Below are 19,180 nucleotides of genomic sequence, written 5' to 3' on the forward strand. Positions count from 1 at the left end.
TGCTAAGCTGTGTCTTACTCAGTGATTGGCAGCATGCCAACCTCCTCTGGCCACTCCTTTAACCACTTTAACTATGATTTTATCCCCTATTTGAATACTTGATGTCCTTCTTCCAGCTTTAGTCTTTTCTCTTTGGCACTTACGACTATTAAACTTTTTTACTTCTCAACTCTGTGAGGGCAGGCATCTTTGTCTATTTTGTTCACTGCTGTAGTCCTTAGCACTTAGAATGGTGCCTGGTACATAATAGGTTCTCAATAAATTTTGTCAGATAAATGAAGAGAAAGTAGGTTGGAAATATCCACAATATTCATCTATTTATACTTCCTTGTACATGTGTGCTAAGTCACTTCAGTTCTGTCTGACTCTTTTCAACTCTATGGACAGTAGCCCTCTGACCATGGGATTCTCCAGGCAAGAATACTGGCGTGGATTTCCATTTCTTCCTCCAGGGGATCTTCCTGACCCAGGGATTGAACACACATCGCTTATATCTACTGCATTCACAGGTGAATTCTTTACTGTTAGTGCCATCTGGAGATCCAGCCAGTCCATCTTAAAGGAGATCATTCCTGGGTGTTCATTGGAAGGACTGATGTTGAAGCTGAAACTCCAATACTTTGGCCACCTGAGGCAAAGAGCTGACTCATTTGAAAAGACCCTGATGCTGGGAAAGATTGAGGGCAGGAGGATAAGGTAATGACAGAGGATGAGATGGTTGTATATCATTACCGACTCGATGGACATGGGTTTGGGTGAACTCCGGGAGTTGGTGATAGACAGGGAAGCCTGGCATGCTGCGGTTCATGCAGTTGCAAAGAGCTAGACGTGACCGAGCGAACCGAGCTGGACATGAACTGAACTCAGTGCCATCTGGAAAGCCCATACTTCCCTGTAGTACTTACATTTATTATTCCAACATATCTAAGTAATATGTTAATATAACTCCTATTTTTATCCTCAGGATGATACTGCTGTTTAGTAAATATTTATTGAATGATTTCATGTAGTCACAATTTTCTAGGTAGCTTCTCAGTAGTAAAGAATCTGCCTGCCAGGGTAGGAGATGCAGGAGATGTGGGTTTGACCCCTGGGTCAGAAAGACAGGAGAGCATGGCAACCCACTCTAGTATTCTTGCTTGGAAAATCCCATGAACAGGGGAGTCTGACAGGCTACAGTGCATTGAAAGCAAAGTTTTGACCCTCGATCCCATAAGAAATTGAAAAGGAGAATAATAAACTCAAAATCTCTGTACTTTAAAACTCCAGGTTCAAACTGCCTGCAATGGCTTAAAGCCATCTTATCTAAGTTCCTTAACCTGTGTGCCATTCTTTTGTAGGTGAATAAAATATTTTATTCTGCTACATAGAAGTTTTCTAAGTAAGCACCAAATCTACTTTTCCTGATACAAACCTCTTGAAACCTTTAGGTAGATAGATAGATGGATATATAGGTGTGGCTCAAATGCTCAGTCATGACTGACTCTGCGGTCCCTTGGACTGTAGCCCACCAGGCTCCTCTGTTAATTTAATTCTCCCTGCAAGAATACTGGAGTGGGTTGCCATTTCCTCCTCCAGGGGATCTTCCCCATCCAGGGATAGAACCTGAGTCTCTAACTTCTGCATTGGCAGGCAGATTCTTTACCACTAACATAGCCTGAGAAAGATAGATAAATAGATAACTCTAATTGAAGTTATGTTAAGTAAGGGTCAAATAAATTGGTTAAAAAAAAAAAGAGAGAGAGAGAGAGAGAGAGAGAGAGAGAGAGAGACCTGTTCTAAATAGAACTGAATGCTAAAAGCTCAGTGGAATAAGATAGCATTAGATTCTCCAAATAGAAAGGGGAGTCAAGGGATGAATACACAGGTAGTGAGGGATGTAACCAATGCAATGGATTGTTGGATGATAACTACATTAGAAGTTAGCTGTTTAAACTGAAATCAACATAAAACTCATCAGTTCCAGGACATCAGTTTACTCAGTTGGTCAACATTTCTTGAGCATTTACTATATATCAGGCACTGGGTTACTCCCTGTAAATATATGATGGTCCAAATAGCCCTGAATATTATAAATAAAACTTTATTTGGAAAGACAGATAAATAATTACTAGCAAACAGAAAAGTGAAATTCAAAAATGACAATGATATATGTGAGAGGTAAACAGAGTTGTTGGAACACATCATAAGCTTATTTGGAATCTGAGAAGGTTTCCTAGAGGAGGAAATAGTTGAGCAGGAGATTAAGAGGGTTTTGAGAATTTTGTGTACTTGGGTCAGGCCCTTGTTCTTGATCATGTTGGGATTTTTTTTGAGGAGGAGGACAGGTAAATGCAGAGGGATTCTCACAACTCATCTCATCTTCCTAATCACAGTTAAGTCAAGATCAAAATGTCATTAGGTAAATTATTTCCCATCTTTTTGTCTAGTACTATGTAGATAAGTTGATAATGACTGTTTGAATAGATATAATGGACTACATGAAGTATAGGTTGTCCACTGAATTCTGTCATCAGATACACCAAAGTTCAATTCCAGTTTCACCACCAAAGACCTGGTTAGCTTAGGACAAATAACTTAATCAGATAAACCTAGATTATCTATTCTGTATTTTGCTCAATATGACTAACTCAAAAATTGTTGTTATGATTAAATATGACAGTTTTAACTTATCAAAATTTGGGATGTATTAAATATGACAAAAGTATTAAGTGTTTGTTTTTATGGTTATTACAGTTATAATGGCTTCTGGGAAGGAAGGGTAGGAGAATTCCAAAAGGACAAATAATCTAATTTCTTGTTTAAGGCCCCTTTCCATTTTAAATCTCTCAGTTCTAAAAATCAGGTGGTGAAAATGGTTAGGAAATAGAAAAGAAGATTTAAATCAATAAGGAAATAACGTGATATAGGTTCTGTCTTTCACTGCAAGTGTTATTAAAAATATTAGCAAAAGAGAATTAAACAAATCATGGTAGTTTATAACCCATGCATTTGAGTTTGGGCCTCCAAAAGATCTGGCTTAATATATGTATCACTCTCAAGATCCACCAAATCTTCCAAAATACTTTTTAAACCACTGAGTGATGTTAACCTGGAATTAACCTCTTTTCTTGCCTTTTAATATCTGTAAAGTTGTAAGGGTAAAAAAACTAGATGTGTAGCAATTCAAACTGCAGTTATTGAATGTGACATCTAATGAAATGAAATAGTTGTGAATTATCTTCAAATAATTTATCCTAATATGTGAATTTCTCACGTGTTTTAACAAAAAAAGTATAAGATCATAGATATAAAGAAAATAGAGATGGAAAAACACAAGGGAAAAAGCAGTTGTGAAGAGAAATATTCATTGTACAGGTATTCATTTTTCCAAAAAATATTTGAGTACCTACTATATGACTGATACTCTGGCTGTTAATGATGATACAACAACAAGAATGAGACACCACCAACAGAGGGATTTGCTTAAGACAAGAAATGCTTGTGTTTGTCCCCTTTTTAAATCATTCCAAACTCTTTACCATGATTAATAAAGGTCCTTCAATATGTGGCCCCTGCCTCCTTTTGCACCCTGTCTAGCTCACACCCGCCTGCACCTGCTTTGGAGGAGTAGCTGCCCATGCCATGCTTTTAATCACCTCTGAACTTTGCTTGGTGCCAGTGACTTGCCCTTTATCCTTCTTTACTCCATTTTCATTTGAGTACTTAATTTCTTCTTCTTTTCAGTTTCGTCATTTGATGAAAGAAAAACCAATAAGTCACTCCTTATCACTTGCTTAGTGGCTTTTCTGTGAGACTGTGATTTCCATAAGGGCTTTTCTAGGGCCACTTGTTTCATTTTTAGTGTTTTACAAAATAGACTGAATGTATCTATGTGGAACTGCTATGTTTTATAATGGTTATTGTACTGTTACATGTATAGGCAGAGATAATGAAAATTAAAGAATACCAGATCACCTTACCTGCCTCCTGAGAAACCTGTATGCAGGTCAAGAAGCAACAGTTAGAACCAGACATGGAACAATGGACTGGTTCAAAATTGGGAAAGGAGTACGTCAAGGTAGTATATTGTCACCCTGTTTATTTAACTTATATGCAGAGTACATCATGTGAAATGCTGGGCTGGATGAAACACAAGCTGGAATTAAGATTGCCAGGAGAAATATCAATAACCTCATATATGCAGATGACACCACCTTTATGGCAGAAAGTGAAGAGGAACTAAATAGTCTCCTGATGAAAGCTAAAGAGAAAAGTGAAAGGGCTGACTTAAAAGTCAACATTCAAGAAAATAAGATCATGGCATTAAATTCCATCACTTAATGGCAAATAGATGGGAAAACAATGGAAGCAGTGACAGACTATTTTCTTGGACTCCAAAATCACTGCAGATGGGGACTGCATCCATGAAATTAAAAGATGCTTGCTCCTTGGAAGAAAAGCTATGACCAACCTAGACAGCATTTAAAAAGCAGAAAAATTATTTTGCCGACAAATGTTCCTATAGTAAAAACTATGGTTTTTCCAGTAGTCATGTATGGATGTGAGAGTTGGACCATAAAGAAGGCTGAACACCAAAAAATTGATGCTTTTGAACTGTGGTGTTGGAGAAGATTCTTGTGAGTCCCTTGGATTGCAAGGAGATCAAACCAATCAATTTTAAAAGAAATCAATCCTGAATATTCATTAGAAGGACTGATGCTGAACGGGAAACTCCAATACTTTTGCCACCTGATGTGAAGAACTGACTCATTGGATAAGACCCTGACTCTGGGAAAGATTGAAGGCAGGAGGAGAAGGGGACAACAGAGGACAACATGGTTGGATGACATCACCAACTCAATGGACATGAGTCTGAGCAAAATTCAGGAGATGGGAAACCTGGTGTGCTGTAGTCCACAGAATTGCAAAGAGTTGGAAATGACTGGATGATTGAACAACAAAGAATATATTGAGTGCTGAGAGAAGGGAAAAAAATGCAGCTAATTTCCATGGGAAAGTAAATTTTGTTCTAGAAAACATGTCAAAATGGAAATTATTTCTAAGAATCTATTTGCAAATAGGTCACATTCTCTAATGTAAGCATAAAGTTGATCCTATTGGCAGTCTTAACCTTCAGTGTTGGAAATAATAGGAGATGACTGCCAAAGGAAGACCTGGGAACAGCTATGAGAATTATCAGGTAACATTACAGTAACATAATGTTGAAGGAAGCTGTGGAGTCTTGAGCTATTTGATGAAGGGTCTGTAATGTCTCTGTCCCACCAGTGTTTGGTTAATGCCCTAGATGACACTGAGAAAGGTTGTGGTTGGTGGCAAGAACTGATTCATAAACCTGTGTGTTTTACCCATTAATCTACACACTAGATTCAAGAGCTTTATAAATAGCACTTGTATGAAGCTTTATTGAATTTAACATATGGGCTTGATCATCATGTAAATGGATTAAAAATAAAGGAACTAATAATTTTTGATTTGAAGGTGGGGATTGGGCTGAAAATGTATCTTTACTTAACACTTATCTCTGGAAATACAGTGTAAATGCACAATATAACAAAGTTTCAGGGTAAATGCTGAAGAAACAAATATTAAGAGAACCCACTTAAGCACTAAGAATAGTTGGATCATTATGAATCATTCATATTAATACATTAATTAAATCCCTTTATCCTGTCACTGAAATATTATTTTATAAGTTTTACTTCTCTTCAATTCAGAAAATAGTCAGTAAAGCTGTAGTTGAAATTCATAGTCATCTGTGTTTTCTACTTTTGTACCCAAAAATCTACAGCTTAAAAACATTGGAATACACACAAGGTATAAACCAAATGAATTGAAAACGGTGAATGTGAAAGCTTTAATCTTATGAGGCCACAGTAATCTCTGGTGTATCTGTAGAGTGTTTAATCATCTCTGATATCTTTTTAATATACTACCAAAGTACATAGTTTGAAAAGTTAAGTAAATGTTGCTCTTTAACAAATTCCATCCTTTATTCCACCCAACTTTACAGGTCTAATTGGTTTGATTATATGAACACAAACCTATAGAACAGAGATCTCATTTTTGTTACTGCCAATGTCTCTATTCACAATAATTGAACGTCTAAAAAATTGTTTATAAGCTTGGTTAGTCTCACTGACGTGTGAACAGGTTTATCCTAGCATCAGTGCAGTTGCTCTGGCCACAGCAACATGAGCACCAAGTGCTGGATGAGAAGCACTATGGGAATGGCAGTTTAATCGTGACACTGGTGGGCTCACTAAGAACTTACTTCAAAAATTAGCTTGATTATAATGAAGCTTTCCCCAGAAACTAAATTTTATCTTTCTTTTTTTCTATTGTTTTAATTTCCATTTAATTGGTTGTCTTCAGTTCAGTTGCTCAGTCGTGTACAACTCTCGGCGAGCCCATGAATCGCAGCACGCCAGGCCTCCCTGTCCATGACCAACTCCCAGAGTTCACTGAGACTCATGTCCATCGAGTCAGTGATGCCATCCAGCCATCTCATCCTCTGTCGTTCCCTTCTCCTCCTGCCCCCAATCCCTCCCAGCATCAGAGTCTTTTCCAATCAGTCAACACTTTGCATGAGGTGGCCAAAGTACTGGAGTTTCAGCTTTAGTATCATTCCTTCCAAAGAAATCCCAGGGCTGATCTCCTTCTGAATGGACTGGTTGGATCTCCCTGCAGTCCAAGGCACTCTCAAGAGTCTTCTCCAACACCGCAGTTCAAAAGCATCAACTCTTCAGCGCTCAGCCTACTTCACAGTCCAACTCTCACATCCATACATGACCACAGGAAAAACCATAGCCTTGACTAGATGGACCTTTGTTGGCAAAGTAATATCTCTGCTTTTGAATATGCTATCTAGGTTGGTCATAACTTTCCTTCCAAGCAGTAAGCGTCTTTTAATTTCATGGCTGCAGTCACCATCTGAAGTGATTTTGGAACCCCCAAAAATAAAGTCTGACATTCTTTCCAGTGTTTCCCCATCCATTTCCCATGAAGTGATGGGACCAGATGCCATGAACTTCGTTTTCTGAATATTGAGCTTTAAGCCAACTTTTTCAGTCTCCACTTTCACTTTCATCAAGAGGCTTTTTAGTTCCTCTTCACTTTCTGCCATAAGGGTGATGTCATCTGCATATCTGAGGTTATTGATATTTCTCCCAGCAATCTTGATTCCAGCTTGTGTTTCTTCCAGTCCAGTGTTTCTCATGATGTACTCTGCATATAAGTTAAATAAGCAGGGTGATAATATACAGCCTTGACATACTACTTTTCCTATTTGGAACCAGTCTGTTGTTCCATGTCCAGTTCTAACTGTTGCTTCCTGACCTGCATACAGATTTCTTAAGAGGCAGGTCAGGTGGTCTGATATTCCCATCTCTTTCAGAATTTTCCACAGTTTATTGTGATCCACACAGGCAAAGGCTCTGGCATACTCAATAAAGCAGAAATAGATGCTTTTCAGGAACTCTCTTGCTTTTTCAATGGTCCAGAGAATGTTGGCAATTTGATCTCTGGTTCCTCTGCCTTTTCTAAAACCAGCTTGTACATCAGGAAGTTCATGGTTCACGTATTGCTGAAGCCTGGCTTGGAGAATTTTGAGTGTTACTTTACTAGTGTGTGAGATTAGTGCAATTGTACAGCAGTCTGAGCATTCTGGTATTTTTCCTGTCAGAAATTTTATGTACTTTTTCTATATATGTATTAGTGTCTAAGTCATGATGTCAAAAAGCCAAAATGTTGTGTAGATTTTTTTTTTATGAATAACTAGACATGGATTAATGCATTAATGCAGGTAATGTGTTCTATCATGATTTTACATATATACCAGCTACTAGGAAAATTATATCTGCTCTAACCACTGGAGTAATAAAGTTTCAAGATTCAAATCGCCAATAATTATCCTAATTTTAATTAACACTTCTCTAGTTGTAACAGTGTGTTTACAAGCTTTGATTGCTACATTTTCTAAAATATAAGGTGGAATAATAATGTCCATTCAAAGTAAATGATCATATTGTGCTTTAATTCATTTGTCCACTTTTAACTTGTATGTAACATATTTAAACAACATGATAAATTAAAATAAATATAATGCAATATAACTTTCTGAAATAATGAAATGGAAGGAATAGAGCCAATAACATAGCTTACTGTCCCTAACCAAATCATATATGTATTTAAAAATGATTGAAAAATAACATAACATTGTAGAAATTACAAATGCATCAGTTACAATATTTTTAAACTTTTCATCTGAATTTTAATCAGGCGTGCTGTGATTCATGGGGTCGCAAAGAGTCAGACACGACTGAGTGACTGAACTGAACTGAACTGATTTTTATTTTTATTATTGAATTATATTTGTCTTAAATGTTATATTAGTTTCAGTTTATGTGTAGTATAGTCATTCAATATCTTTATAGATTATACTCCATTTAAAGTTGCTATAAAATACTGACTGTATTCCCTGTGCTGAATACTACATCCTTGTAACTGACATGTTATATACTTATTTTACACCTGTTTGCACTTTTTAATCCCCTTCACTGATTTTGCACAAGCCTCTACTCTCCTGCCTTCTGGTAACCACTAGTTTATCCTTTGTATCTGTAAGTCCATTCATGTTTTGCTATGTTTGCCTTTTTTTTAGAGTCAACATATAAATGAAGACCTACAGTATTTGTCCTTCACTTTCTGATATACTTAGTATGATAATCTCTAGTGGCATCTGTGTTGCTGCAAATTTTATTCTTTATTGTGACTGAGTATTATTTCATTGTGTACATGTACCACATCTTTTTTATCCACTCATCTGTTTATGGACATTTAGGTTGCTTCCATTGGAGAAGGCAGTGGCACCCCACTCCAGTACTCCTGCCTGGAAAATCCCGTGGATGGAGGAGCCTGGTGGGCTGCAGTCCATGGGGTTGCTGAGTGTCAGGCACGACTTGAGTGACTTCACTTTCACTTTTCACTTTCATGCATTGGAGAAGGAAATGGCAACCCACTCCAGTGTTCTTGCCTGGAGAATCCCAGGAACAGGGGAGCCTGGTGGGCTGCCATCTATGGGGTCACACAGAGTCGGACACGACTGAAGTGACTTAGCAGCAGCAGCAGCAGTGGGTTGTTTCCATGTCCTGGCTATTGTAACTATCAGTTCTTTTGTTCTTTTTCTTCTTTACAGTTTCCATTGCTAATGATATAAGTAGATAGCACTTCTAAAGCATATGCAAAGTTTTCTAAAGATGTTTTTGCTAAATGTTTTATTATTTTGAATTCTTTTATTTATTCATCAACAAATATTTTCTGAATACCTGTTTATCTTCAATGAGTTTCTTTAATTGACAATTCTATTATTTGGGATATGGGCTAAGCTTCTGTTATAAGAAGATCCACAATTCAGTTGCCCATACAAGAGAAACATTTATCTCCCTCACACACACTAAAGCATGGCAAGTAGGTGGGCTTTGCTTCATGACACCATTCAGGGTTCCAGGCAAGTGGAATGCCACCTGTCTTAATTCAGGCTGCTCTACATGATACCATAGATTGGGGGTCTTATAAACAATAGAAATTTATTTTTTTTCAGTTCTGGAGGCAGTACGTCCTAGATCAGAATATCAGCATGGTTGGGTTCTGATGAAGCCTTCTGGGTTGCAGACTGCTGTATCTTTGTATCCTCATATGGGGGAAAGAGAGCAAGAGAGCTCTCTAGGGCTTCACCTTTTTAAAGGCACTAATCTCATTAATAGGGCTCCACTCTCATAATCTAATTTAATGCCCAAAAGTCTCACCTCCTAACACCACCACATTAGGGATTGAGATATAAACAAATAAATTTTGGAAAATACTAATATTCCATCCACCACTGTTAACATGTCTTCCAAAGTGGCTCCATTACTTGATGTTTGCAGCCAGTTACATGAAGGTTGAAAACACGTAGAGGACAGTAAATTTAATTTTATGAAAATCATGAAGAATTTGTACACATAACTTTACTCATGGCCACACTCAAATGAAAGGAAGAGTAGAAAATATAGTCTTGAGATTGTCAGTATTTCTTATTGAAAGAAGAGCCAAATGGATTTTCAAACAGGTTGAAGTCTTCTTTGCCCAGTCCTCTTATCATCCAAATATAAATAAATACTCATATTCTCACTAAAACAAACATGAGAATGGCTACCTTCTGCCTAAAGGAGAAAATGCATGTTCAATTCCAATTACTGCAACCAGCTCAAAATCTAGATTCTGGGAAGATTAGATCTGATATGGTTCTTTGAAGTTTCAAAACCTATAAAATGATTTTTAAAAATACCTTTCTTGTTCTTGATCTTCTTCCCTATACAAAATATGCAATATTCAGTAGTATAAAAGGAACAGAATAAGTACAGTAGAAAGTTCCTTTGGGAAACGCTCATAAGCAATAACCATTACAAAATCCTTCTAGGCAGATTAAAAGGCTTCTAAGGACCTGTACTTCACTTTCTCTTTTCACTTTCATGCATTGGAGGAGGAAATGGCAACCCACTCCAGTGTTCTTGCCTGGAGAATCCCAGGGATGGCGGGGCCTGGTTGGCTGCCGTCTGTGGGGTCGTACAGAGTTGAACACGACTGAAGCGACTTAGCAGCAGCAGCAGGAGCAAGGACCAGCATTGAAATAAATTTTTTGGTGAGTGCCTCTGGCAACCTTGGTTCTCTTTTCTGAAAGTTACACCAGATTTATTAGAAGGTCCTTCCTTATCATAAAGCAGAGCATGCCATTAACGGGCTTCACAATGTTTGCCACATGCATTCTACCGGTGTACATTTAGAGACTCGAGGGTTGTTCCTGGGATGTATACGACAGCAAAGTCTAATGGGAAAATATGAGGCACCTTGGAACAACATTCATTATCTCTTGCTATTGAAATACAAAAACAGTTGACTTCTCTAATCCTGTTAAGTTCTAAATTTCCGAACCCTACCTCATTTTTAAATTATTTTAATAGAGCTAACATAAAACAGGCAGAGATAACGTCTCTTCAGTTCAGCTCAGTTCAGTCGCTCCATGTGTCCGACTCTTTGAGACCCCATGAATTGCAGCACACTAGGCCTCCCTGTCCATCAGCAACTCCTGGAGTTCACTCAAACTCATGTCCATGGAGTTGGTGATGCCATCCAGCCATCTCATCCTCTGTCATCCCCTTCTCCTCCTGCCCCCAATCCGTCCCAGCATTAGGGTCTTTTCCAATGAGTCAACTCTTCACATGAGGTGGACAAAGTATTGGAGTTTCAGCTTTAGCATCAGTCCTTCCAATGAACACCCAGGACTGATCTCTTTAGGATGGACTGGTTGGACCTCCTTGCAGTCCAAGGGCCTCTCAAGAGTCTTCTTCAACACCACAGTTCAAAAGCATCAATTCTTTGGCACTCAGCTTTCTTTATAATCCAACTGTCATATCCATACATGACCACTGGAAAAATCATAACCTTGACTAGATGGACCTTTGTTGGCAAAGTAATATCTCTGTTTTTGAATATACTATCTAGGTTGGTTATAACTTTCCTTCCAAGGAGTAAGCATCTTTTAATTTCATGGCTGCAGTCACCATCTGCAGTGATTTTGGAGCCCCCAAAATTAAGTCTGACACTGTTTTCACTGTTTTCCCATCTATTTCCCATGAAGTGATGGGACCAGATGCCATGATATTAGTTTTCTGAATGTTGAGCTTTAAGCCAACTTTTTCACTCTCCACTTTCACCTTCATCAAGAGGCTTTTTAGTTCCTCTTCACTTTCTGCCATAAGGGTAGTGTCATCTGCATATCTGAGGTTATTGATATTTCTCCCAGCAATCTTGATTCCAGCTTGTGGTTCCTCCGCCCAGGATTTCTAATGACGTACTCTGCATAGAAGTTAAATAAGCAGGGTGACAATATACAGCCTTAACATACTCCTTTTCCTATTTGAACCAGTCTGTTGTTCCATGTCCAGTTCTAACTGTTGCTTCCTGACCTGCATATAGGTTTCTCAAGAGGCAGGTCAGGTGGTCTGATAGTCCCATCTCTCAGAATTTTCCACAGTTTATTGTGATCTACAGAGTCAAAGGCTTTGGCATAGTCAATAAAGCAGAAATAGATGTTTTTCTGGAACTCTCTTGCTTTTTTGATCATCCAGCTGATGTTGGCAATTTGATCTCTGGTTCCTCTGCCTTTTCTAAAACCAGCTTGAACATTTGGAAGTTCACAGTTCATGTATTTTTGAAGCCTGGCTTGGAGAATTTTGAGCATTACTTTACTAGCGTGTGAGATGAGTGCAATTGTGTAGTAATTTGAGCATTCTTTGGCATTGCCTTTCTTTGGGATTGGAATGAAACTGACCTTTTCCCTTCCTGTGGCCACTGGTGAGTTTTCCAAATTTGCTGGCATACTGAGTGAAGCACTTTCACAGCATCATCTTTCAGGATTTGGAATAGCTCAACTGGAATTCCATCACTTCCACTAGCTTTGATCATAGTAATGCTTTCTAAGGCGCACTTGACTTCACATTCCAGGATGCCTGGCTCTAGGAGAGTGATCACACCATCGTGATTTTCTGTGTTGTGAAGCTCTCTTTTGGCCAGTTCTATTGTGTATTCTTGCCATCTCTTCTTAATATCTTCTGCTTCTGTTAGGTCCATACCATTTCTGTCCTTTGTTGAGCCCATCTTTGCATAAAATGTTCCTGTAGCATCTCTAATATTCTTCAAGAGATCTCTAGTCTTTCCCATTCTGTTGTTTTCCTCTGTTTCTTTGCATTGATCGCTGAGGAAGACTTTCTTATCTCTCCTTGCTATTCTTTTGAACTATGCATTCAAATGGGTATATCTTTCCTTTTCTCCTTTGCTTTTCGCTTCTCTTCTTTTCACAGCTATTTGTAAGCCTTCCCCAGATAGCCATTTTGCCTTTTTGCATTTCTTTTCCATGGGGATGTTCTTGATCCCTGTCTCCCATACAATGTCACGAACCTCCATCCATAGTTCATCAGGCACTCTGTCTATCAGATCTAGTCCCTTAAATTTATTTCTCACTTACACTGTATAATCATAAGGGATTTGACTTAGGTCATACCTGAATGGTCTAGTGGTTTTCACTACTTTCTTCAATTTAAGTCTGAATTTGGCATAAGGAGTTCATGGTCTGAGCCACAGTCAGCTCCTGGTCTTGTTTTTTGCTGACTGTATAGAGCTTCTTCATCTTTGGCTGCAAAGAATATAATCAATCTGATTTCGATGTTGACCATCTGGTGATGTCCATGTGTAGAGTCTTCTCTTGTGTTCTTGGAAGTGGTTGTTTGCTATGACCAGAGCGTTCCCTTGGCAAAACTCTATTAGCCTTTGTCCTGCTTCATTCTGTACTCCAAGGCCAAATTTGCCTGTTACTCCAGGTGTATCTTGATTTTATGCTTTTGCATTCCAGTCCCCTATAATAAAAAGGACATCTTTTTTGAGTGTCAGTTCTAAAAGGTCTTGTAGGTCTTCATAGAACCGTTCAACTTCAGCTTCTTCAGCATTACTGGTTGGGGAACAGGCTTGGATTACCGTGATATTCAACGGTTTGCCTTGGAAACAAACGGAGATCATTCTGTCGTTTCTGAGATTGCATCCAAGTACTGCATTTCGGACTCTTTTGTTGACCATGATGGCTACTCCATTTCCTCTAAGGGATTCCTGCCCACAGTAGTAGATATAATGGTCATCTGAGTTAAATTCACCCATTCCAGTCCATTTTAGTTCGCTGATTCCTAGAATGTTGACATTCACTCTTGCCATCTTCTGTTTGACCACTTCCAATTTGCCTTGATTCATGGACCTGACATTCCAGGTTCCTATGCAATATTGCTCTTTACAGCATCAGACCTTGCTTCTATCACCAGTCACATCCACAACTGGGTATTATTTTTGCCTGGCTCCATCCCTTCATTCTTTCTGGAGTTATTTCTCCACTTATCTCCAGTAGCATATTGGGCACCTACCGACCAGGGGATTTCCTCTTTCAGTATCCTATCATTTTGCCTTTTCATACTGTTCATGGTGTTCTCAAGGCAAGAATACTGAAGTGGTTTGTCATTCCCTTCTCCAGTGGACCACATTCCATCAGACCTCTCCACCATTGCCTACCCATCTTGGGTGGCCCCGCACGACATGACTTAGTTTCATTGAGTTAGACAAGGCTGTGTTCCGTGTGATATGATTGGCTAGTTTTCTGTGATTATGGTTTCATTGTCTGTCCTCTGATGCCCTCTCGCAACACCTACCATCTTACTTGGGTTTCTCTTACCTTGGATGTGGGGTATTGCTTCACGGCTGCTCCTTACCTTGGACAAGGGATTTCTCCTTACGGCCACTCCTCCTGACCTTGAATGTGGAGTAGCTCCTCTCGGCCCTCCTGTGCCTGTGCTGCCACTGCTCTTAACAAATCTCTATTCACTTTTGTTTTTTCTGGAAAAATGGCACATTCTTATTTGAGCTCATAACTTCTTTAAACATTTTTTGAAAGCAGCAAGGATTACCAATAATTGGGCTTTCTCTGGTTTTTCCTCATAATGCTATAATACATATGCTTATAGCCTGCTATTCAAGTTTTACTGGTGATAGTATAAAATGAGCCATCAGCTTTCTATCAAAAAGTACTTTTTTCTTACACATTCTGCTCTTTCAGTCCATATTTGAGTTTTTGTTTTTTTTTTTTTTTTTTGTCATAACAATCCCTGAGGTAGGTAGTGATTTAGAGTAAGTCTGCTTCTATGTAATAATTTAGAGACAAGTTCCTTGTAAGCTGCAGTGCAAGACTTCCTAGGTATTAACTTTATTTCCATGGTAAATGCTAGATCATCTTTTTTAGTGCATTCTACCATCTGAGGACGTGACTGCACAATTCCAAGATGAGGAGCTTGCTCTTCATTTGGAAATGACCTCAAAGTTAACACCCTTATGTGTATATCCCATGTTTCCTGACACAGTCACAAAGGCATTTCTTGCTTCTAGATTGGTTGGGAGTGTATTTCATTCACTGTGTGGCCATTTGTTCATGTAAAATATTTTCTTATGGAAGCAATGAGAAGTAATATTTGGATAAGCAAAAGCATGAACTCTGTAAGAGTCCATTATGATTGTTATCTATTATTCTCCCATTATTTTGCATTATCCATTATTTTCAACTTCCCAGCTGGTGCTAATGGTAAAGAACCCATCTACCAATTCAGGAGACATAAGAGACATGGGTTTGATCCCTAGGTTTGGAAGATACCCTGGAATAAGGCGTGGTAACCCTTTCCACTATTCTTGCAAGGTGAATCCCATGGACAGAGGGATGGAACAAAGGTTGGAGTTTTGAAAGTTAAAATTCCCTCTTTGTGTAAATATGTCATTTATGTTAGACAATAACTCAGCTTCTTGTCATGGTTTCTCTTACTCATGTTCCTTTTCCATTCTTATCTTGGTCAATTAAAATTAAACTGAAATCCATTCAAAAACAAATTACCACCGCTAGATAGTCATGACTGCCACTTCTTGATAATCCTGAAAATCAATATAAACTCTCAGGACTTTGCTACACATATATGTGGATTCTCAATTGGGTTGCAACATTTCTAAGAAGATAAATATCCAGCCACCAGCCTTAGATTTCTACAATCTCAAATCTTAGAAGTATGCAGAGAAAACTTATTACTGTAAGTTTTTTTTTCTTAGAGAGTCTGTATATAATTATCCTGGCAATGAAGATGAAGTTATCTTTCTCTTTTCCAGCTACATTACACTAAAATGAATCATTCTATATCAATTGCTTCCCAGAAATATAAAATTTGCAGAACTTCCATATATCTTTCTTTTCACCTCTAATATACAGACTTTTCTTTTTCCCTTCTCATTCCTTGCTATTGATGAAGTCGCAAGTATTTTATAAAATTAAGCCTATGGGATTGTTTTGAGGGATAAAGACAACCAAATAATTTTAGGTCTTCCTGTCTTCCTTCCAACCTAACCCTTTGGCAATTTATCACACACCCTCCACCCTTATACAATTTGGTATTTGATATTAAGCCCTTTTCTTGTCACCCTTTTATATACTTGAAAATAATTCATAATTGTGATATAATTTATAAATTTATACATACAATTATATATGTGAATATATATATATAAATTTTATGTACATAAGCATAAATTTATTCAGGCGGAAATCTTTAGATGAAGGAGCTGGGCTGAAAAAATATAGTGTACCAAAAATATTGTGGATTTTTAAGTAAAATACAGATTAATTATCCAAATATTGTTTGTTTAAATAATTTCCACTTTTTGTATAGTATTTGTAAAAATTATAACTTGGTTACATTATGCTATGCATCTAGCAAAATATTAAGTGAGAGCAAATAGCTTATATATGTGAGAAACCTATGGACCTATGCTGTGAAAAAGTTGGAGAGGAGTATAATTTCAGTGTATGAAAGTGAAGATGAAATTTATGTATATTTCTTAAGCTAATTGCACTAAAGGTTACACACAATTGACCAGATTGTCATCTTCTGTAGCACTTTTTCTTGGAAATAGACCTTTCATAATTCTTCTCTTGAAGTCCATACTTGTGTTTTAGAGGACATTTGATTTATATAAGTGGAGGATAGAGATTTTTTAAAAAGTACTAATGTGGGATGAGAAAATTATAGCACTCTTTGTCAATAACCTGTATTGTTCTTACTGAATATTCTTGTTAGAATTGTATTATTCAGTGAATATTATTCTATTATTATTTATGTTCAAATATGTGTTTTATGTCTAGAGACTCTTGAGATATTACCTTAGTACACATTTTGATTTCAAATTCCATATAAGTTTTGGGGTTGATTCTTCCCAAATACAGTAACATTGATTACTGTCTAAATCTATTGCAGTGTTCCTGAATACTATGACTATGGTCATGGAGTAAGTGAGGATGCCTATGACAGCTATGGTAAGATCTTTTCTTTACTAAAACTGAAATCAAAACATTCATCAGTCACTGACAACTCAGAAATTACTTCTATCTTTCTAACCCCAGTTGTTTTTAGAAGTCCAGGTCCAGATTTATGTAATTACAGGATGAGATTTTACCTAGAGAGCCAGAAAATTGGACAGATTAATTTTTAACAAAATTCCAAAAGCAATTAACCACAATCATAGATAATTTTCAACAGCAACAATGAACATTCCGGATAGTATCTTTCTTAAATGTTTCACTATTTCCATTGTCTGACTCATTGATATGACAGCAATGTTTTGTCTTTCTGTTACCATAAAGTTCATTAGAATAATACATGGTTAAAAGATTTATAAACTTTTAAGGACAGAAATTGTAACTTTCAAGTTATTTTTATTGCATGTAGTTCCTGAAAGTTCCAAATAATGATTGATTAATAAGAATTAATAGTCAGTAAGCATATCAGTCTATAAATTAATTTCAAAACTACATAATTTAATTTAAAACCCATTTGAAGTTAATTGTACTTCAACTCAGTAATATTATTGAGTGCCTATGATATATCAATACAGTACATTACTTTAGAAGTATAGTTTATGGTTCCTGAAAATATATGTGCAGTATCACCAGTTGACTGCCTTGAAAAATAGCATTCATTTAAATGTTCCCAGTCCTAGATTTTTATTAAAATAATATGAAGGCCAATCTGTTCCTCTTTATGAGAAGCAGTAAAAGAGATGATGAATGTGGCCTGTGTTTGGGGCTCCATGTAATGAAGGTGTAGTACTCCATTGGGACAGGGAAGGAAATGTTCAGACATTGGGAGAAAGTGCACCCTCCTCAGAACAGAGGCATCAAATCAACACTTCTCTGGTGACTATCATGAGGTCAATTCAGAAACAGGAGCCACCATCATAATGATTTCTATCCAAAAGTTGAGTTTGTCCTTTGAGCACAAAGGTATTGTCAGGCTTTAGGAATATGATGGTGTACACAATAGATATTGTCCCTCCCTGGTTCTTACTGTCTACTTTTGAGAAACGTATTCCTACATTTAAAAATTTTGCTAGACTATAAATCATGGGATGAAGTAGAAGACCAGAAACCATTACTCATGCAACAAATACTTATTTAATGGCTAATATATGCAAGCCATTGATCTCAATCCTGGAGATACTTCAGTGAACAATCTCTTAAAGCTTACGTTCTAATTAGAAGATGCATTATTATTTATGAATCACTTTTACAAATGGAATTTTTATTTGTAAAATACAGTAATTGCTTTTCACATGTGGCACATAAATTTGAGGAAGAATCATCACCTGTGAGATTTAGTTTACAAAATTATATGCTCTGAAGAAAATGGCAAGGATGAAATTGATGATATGTGACTGCATAGTTGGTAACAGGATGGGAGTTTATTTAGATTGTGTCACTTTTTCTATCAATATTTTCTTTCTGTCAGCATTACATTTTATTCTCATATTTCTTTATTGTTTCTCATTTTTATTTTTTATTGCAGTATAGTTGATCTACAATGTTTTATTAATTTCAGGTGTAGAGCAAAGTGGATCAGTTACACATACACATATATCCATTCTTTTTTTTAAAGACTCCTTTCCCATGCAGGCTATCTATTTCTCAATTATTTACATTTAAAATGTTAATACCATGTAAATAAGGCAATAGGGAAAATGTGTGAATATAAATAATTACTTCTCAGACCTTCTGATGGAGCTGCAGGAGCCATCGTCAGGAGGGCTGGACTCACCTCTAAAACCTATTCTGTTCTTTCATGTTTGTTTAGCTCTTCTGCTGTAGCCAAGGCTAGCGATAGACTCTATCATTTTATAAGCCACCCGGCTCATAAACACTAGATTTCATTCTGAATAAGTTAGAATTTACCAACAAGCAATTCTCTGCATACAGAAAGCAATTGATAATAATAATAATAAAATACTTCTTAAGTGACAAGGAAAATGTAGAAAATGGTTTGGCTTATCTGGACACACTAAGAAAGATTTGAGGCAGGAATTTTTGTATAATAAATTTTATTACCTAATATTTCAGCCAAATTGGCCGTATTCTTAATGTTGAAAGATTAAACACATTTATGGCCAAAAGAAGACTTCTCTTTAGGATCTTGACTTTTTCTTTGGCCACCAACTTCTGTTGCCATTTTCTGACACTGTTGAG

At 37.1% G+C, this 19,180-nt stretch overlaps 1 protein-coding gene across 2 annotated transcripts in view; it reads left to right on the forward strand.

Annotated features, from left to right (window-relative positions):
- KHDRBS2 (KH RNA binding domain containing, signal transduction associated 2) overlaps window positions 1-19,180 on the forward strand; it is a 703,180-nt gene that overhangs the window by 654,601 nt on the left and 29,399 nt on the right. For both annotated transcript variants that reach the window (XM_055571819.1, XM_055571818.1), the window contains one exon: window positions 16,920-16,978. In XM_055571819.1, the coding sequence (XP_055427794.1) occupies window positions 16,920-16,978 (59 nt within the window). The remainder of the gene's footprint in view (window positions 1-16,919; window positions 16,979-19,180) is intronic.

This window comes from Bubalus kerabau, chromosome 3, assembly GCF_029407905.1.
Source record: "Bubalus kerabau isolate K-KA32 ecotype Philippines breed swamp buffalo chromosome 3, PCC_UOA_SB_1v2, whole genome shotgun sequence".
Taxonomy (NCBI): domain Eukaryota; kingdom Metazoa; phylum Chordata; class Mammalia; order Artiodactyla; family Bovidae; genus Bubalus; species Bubalus kerabau.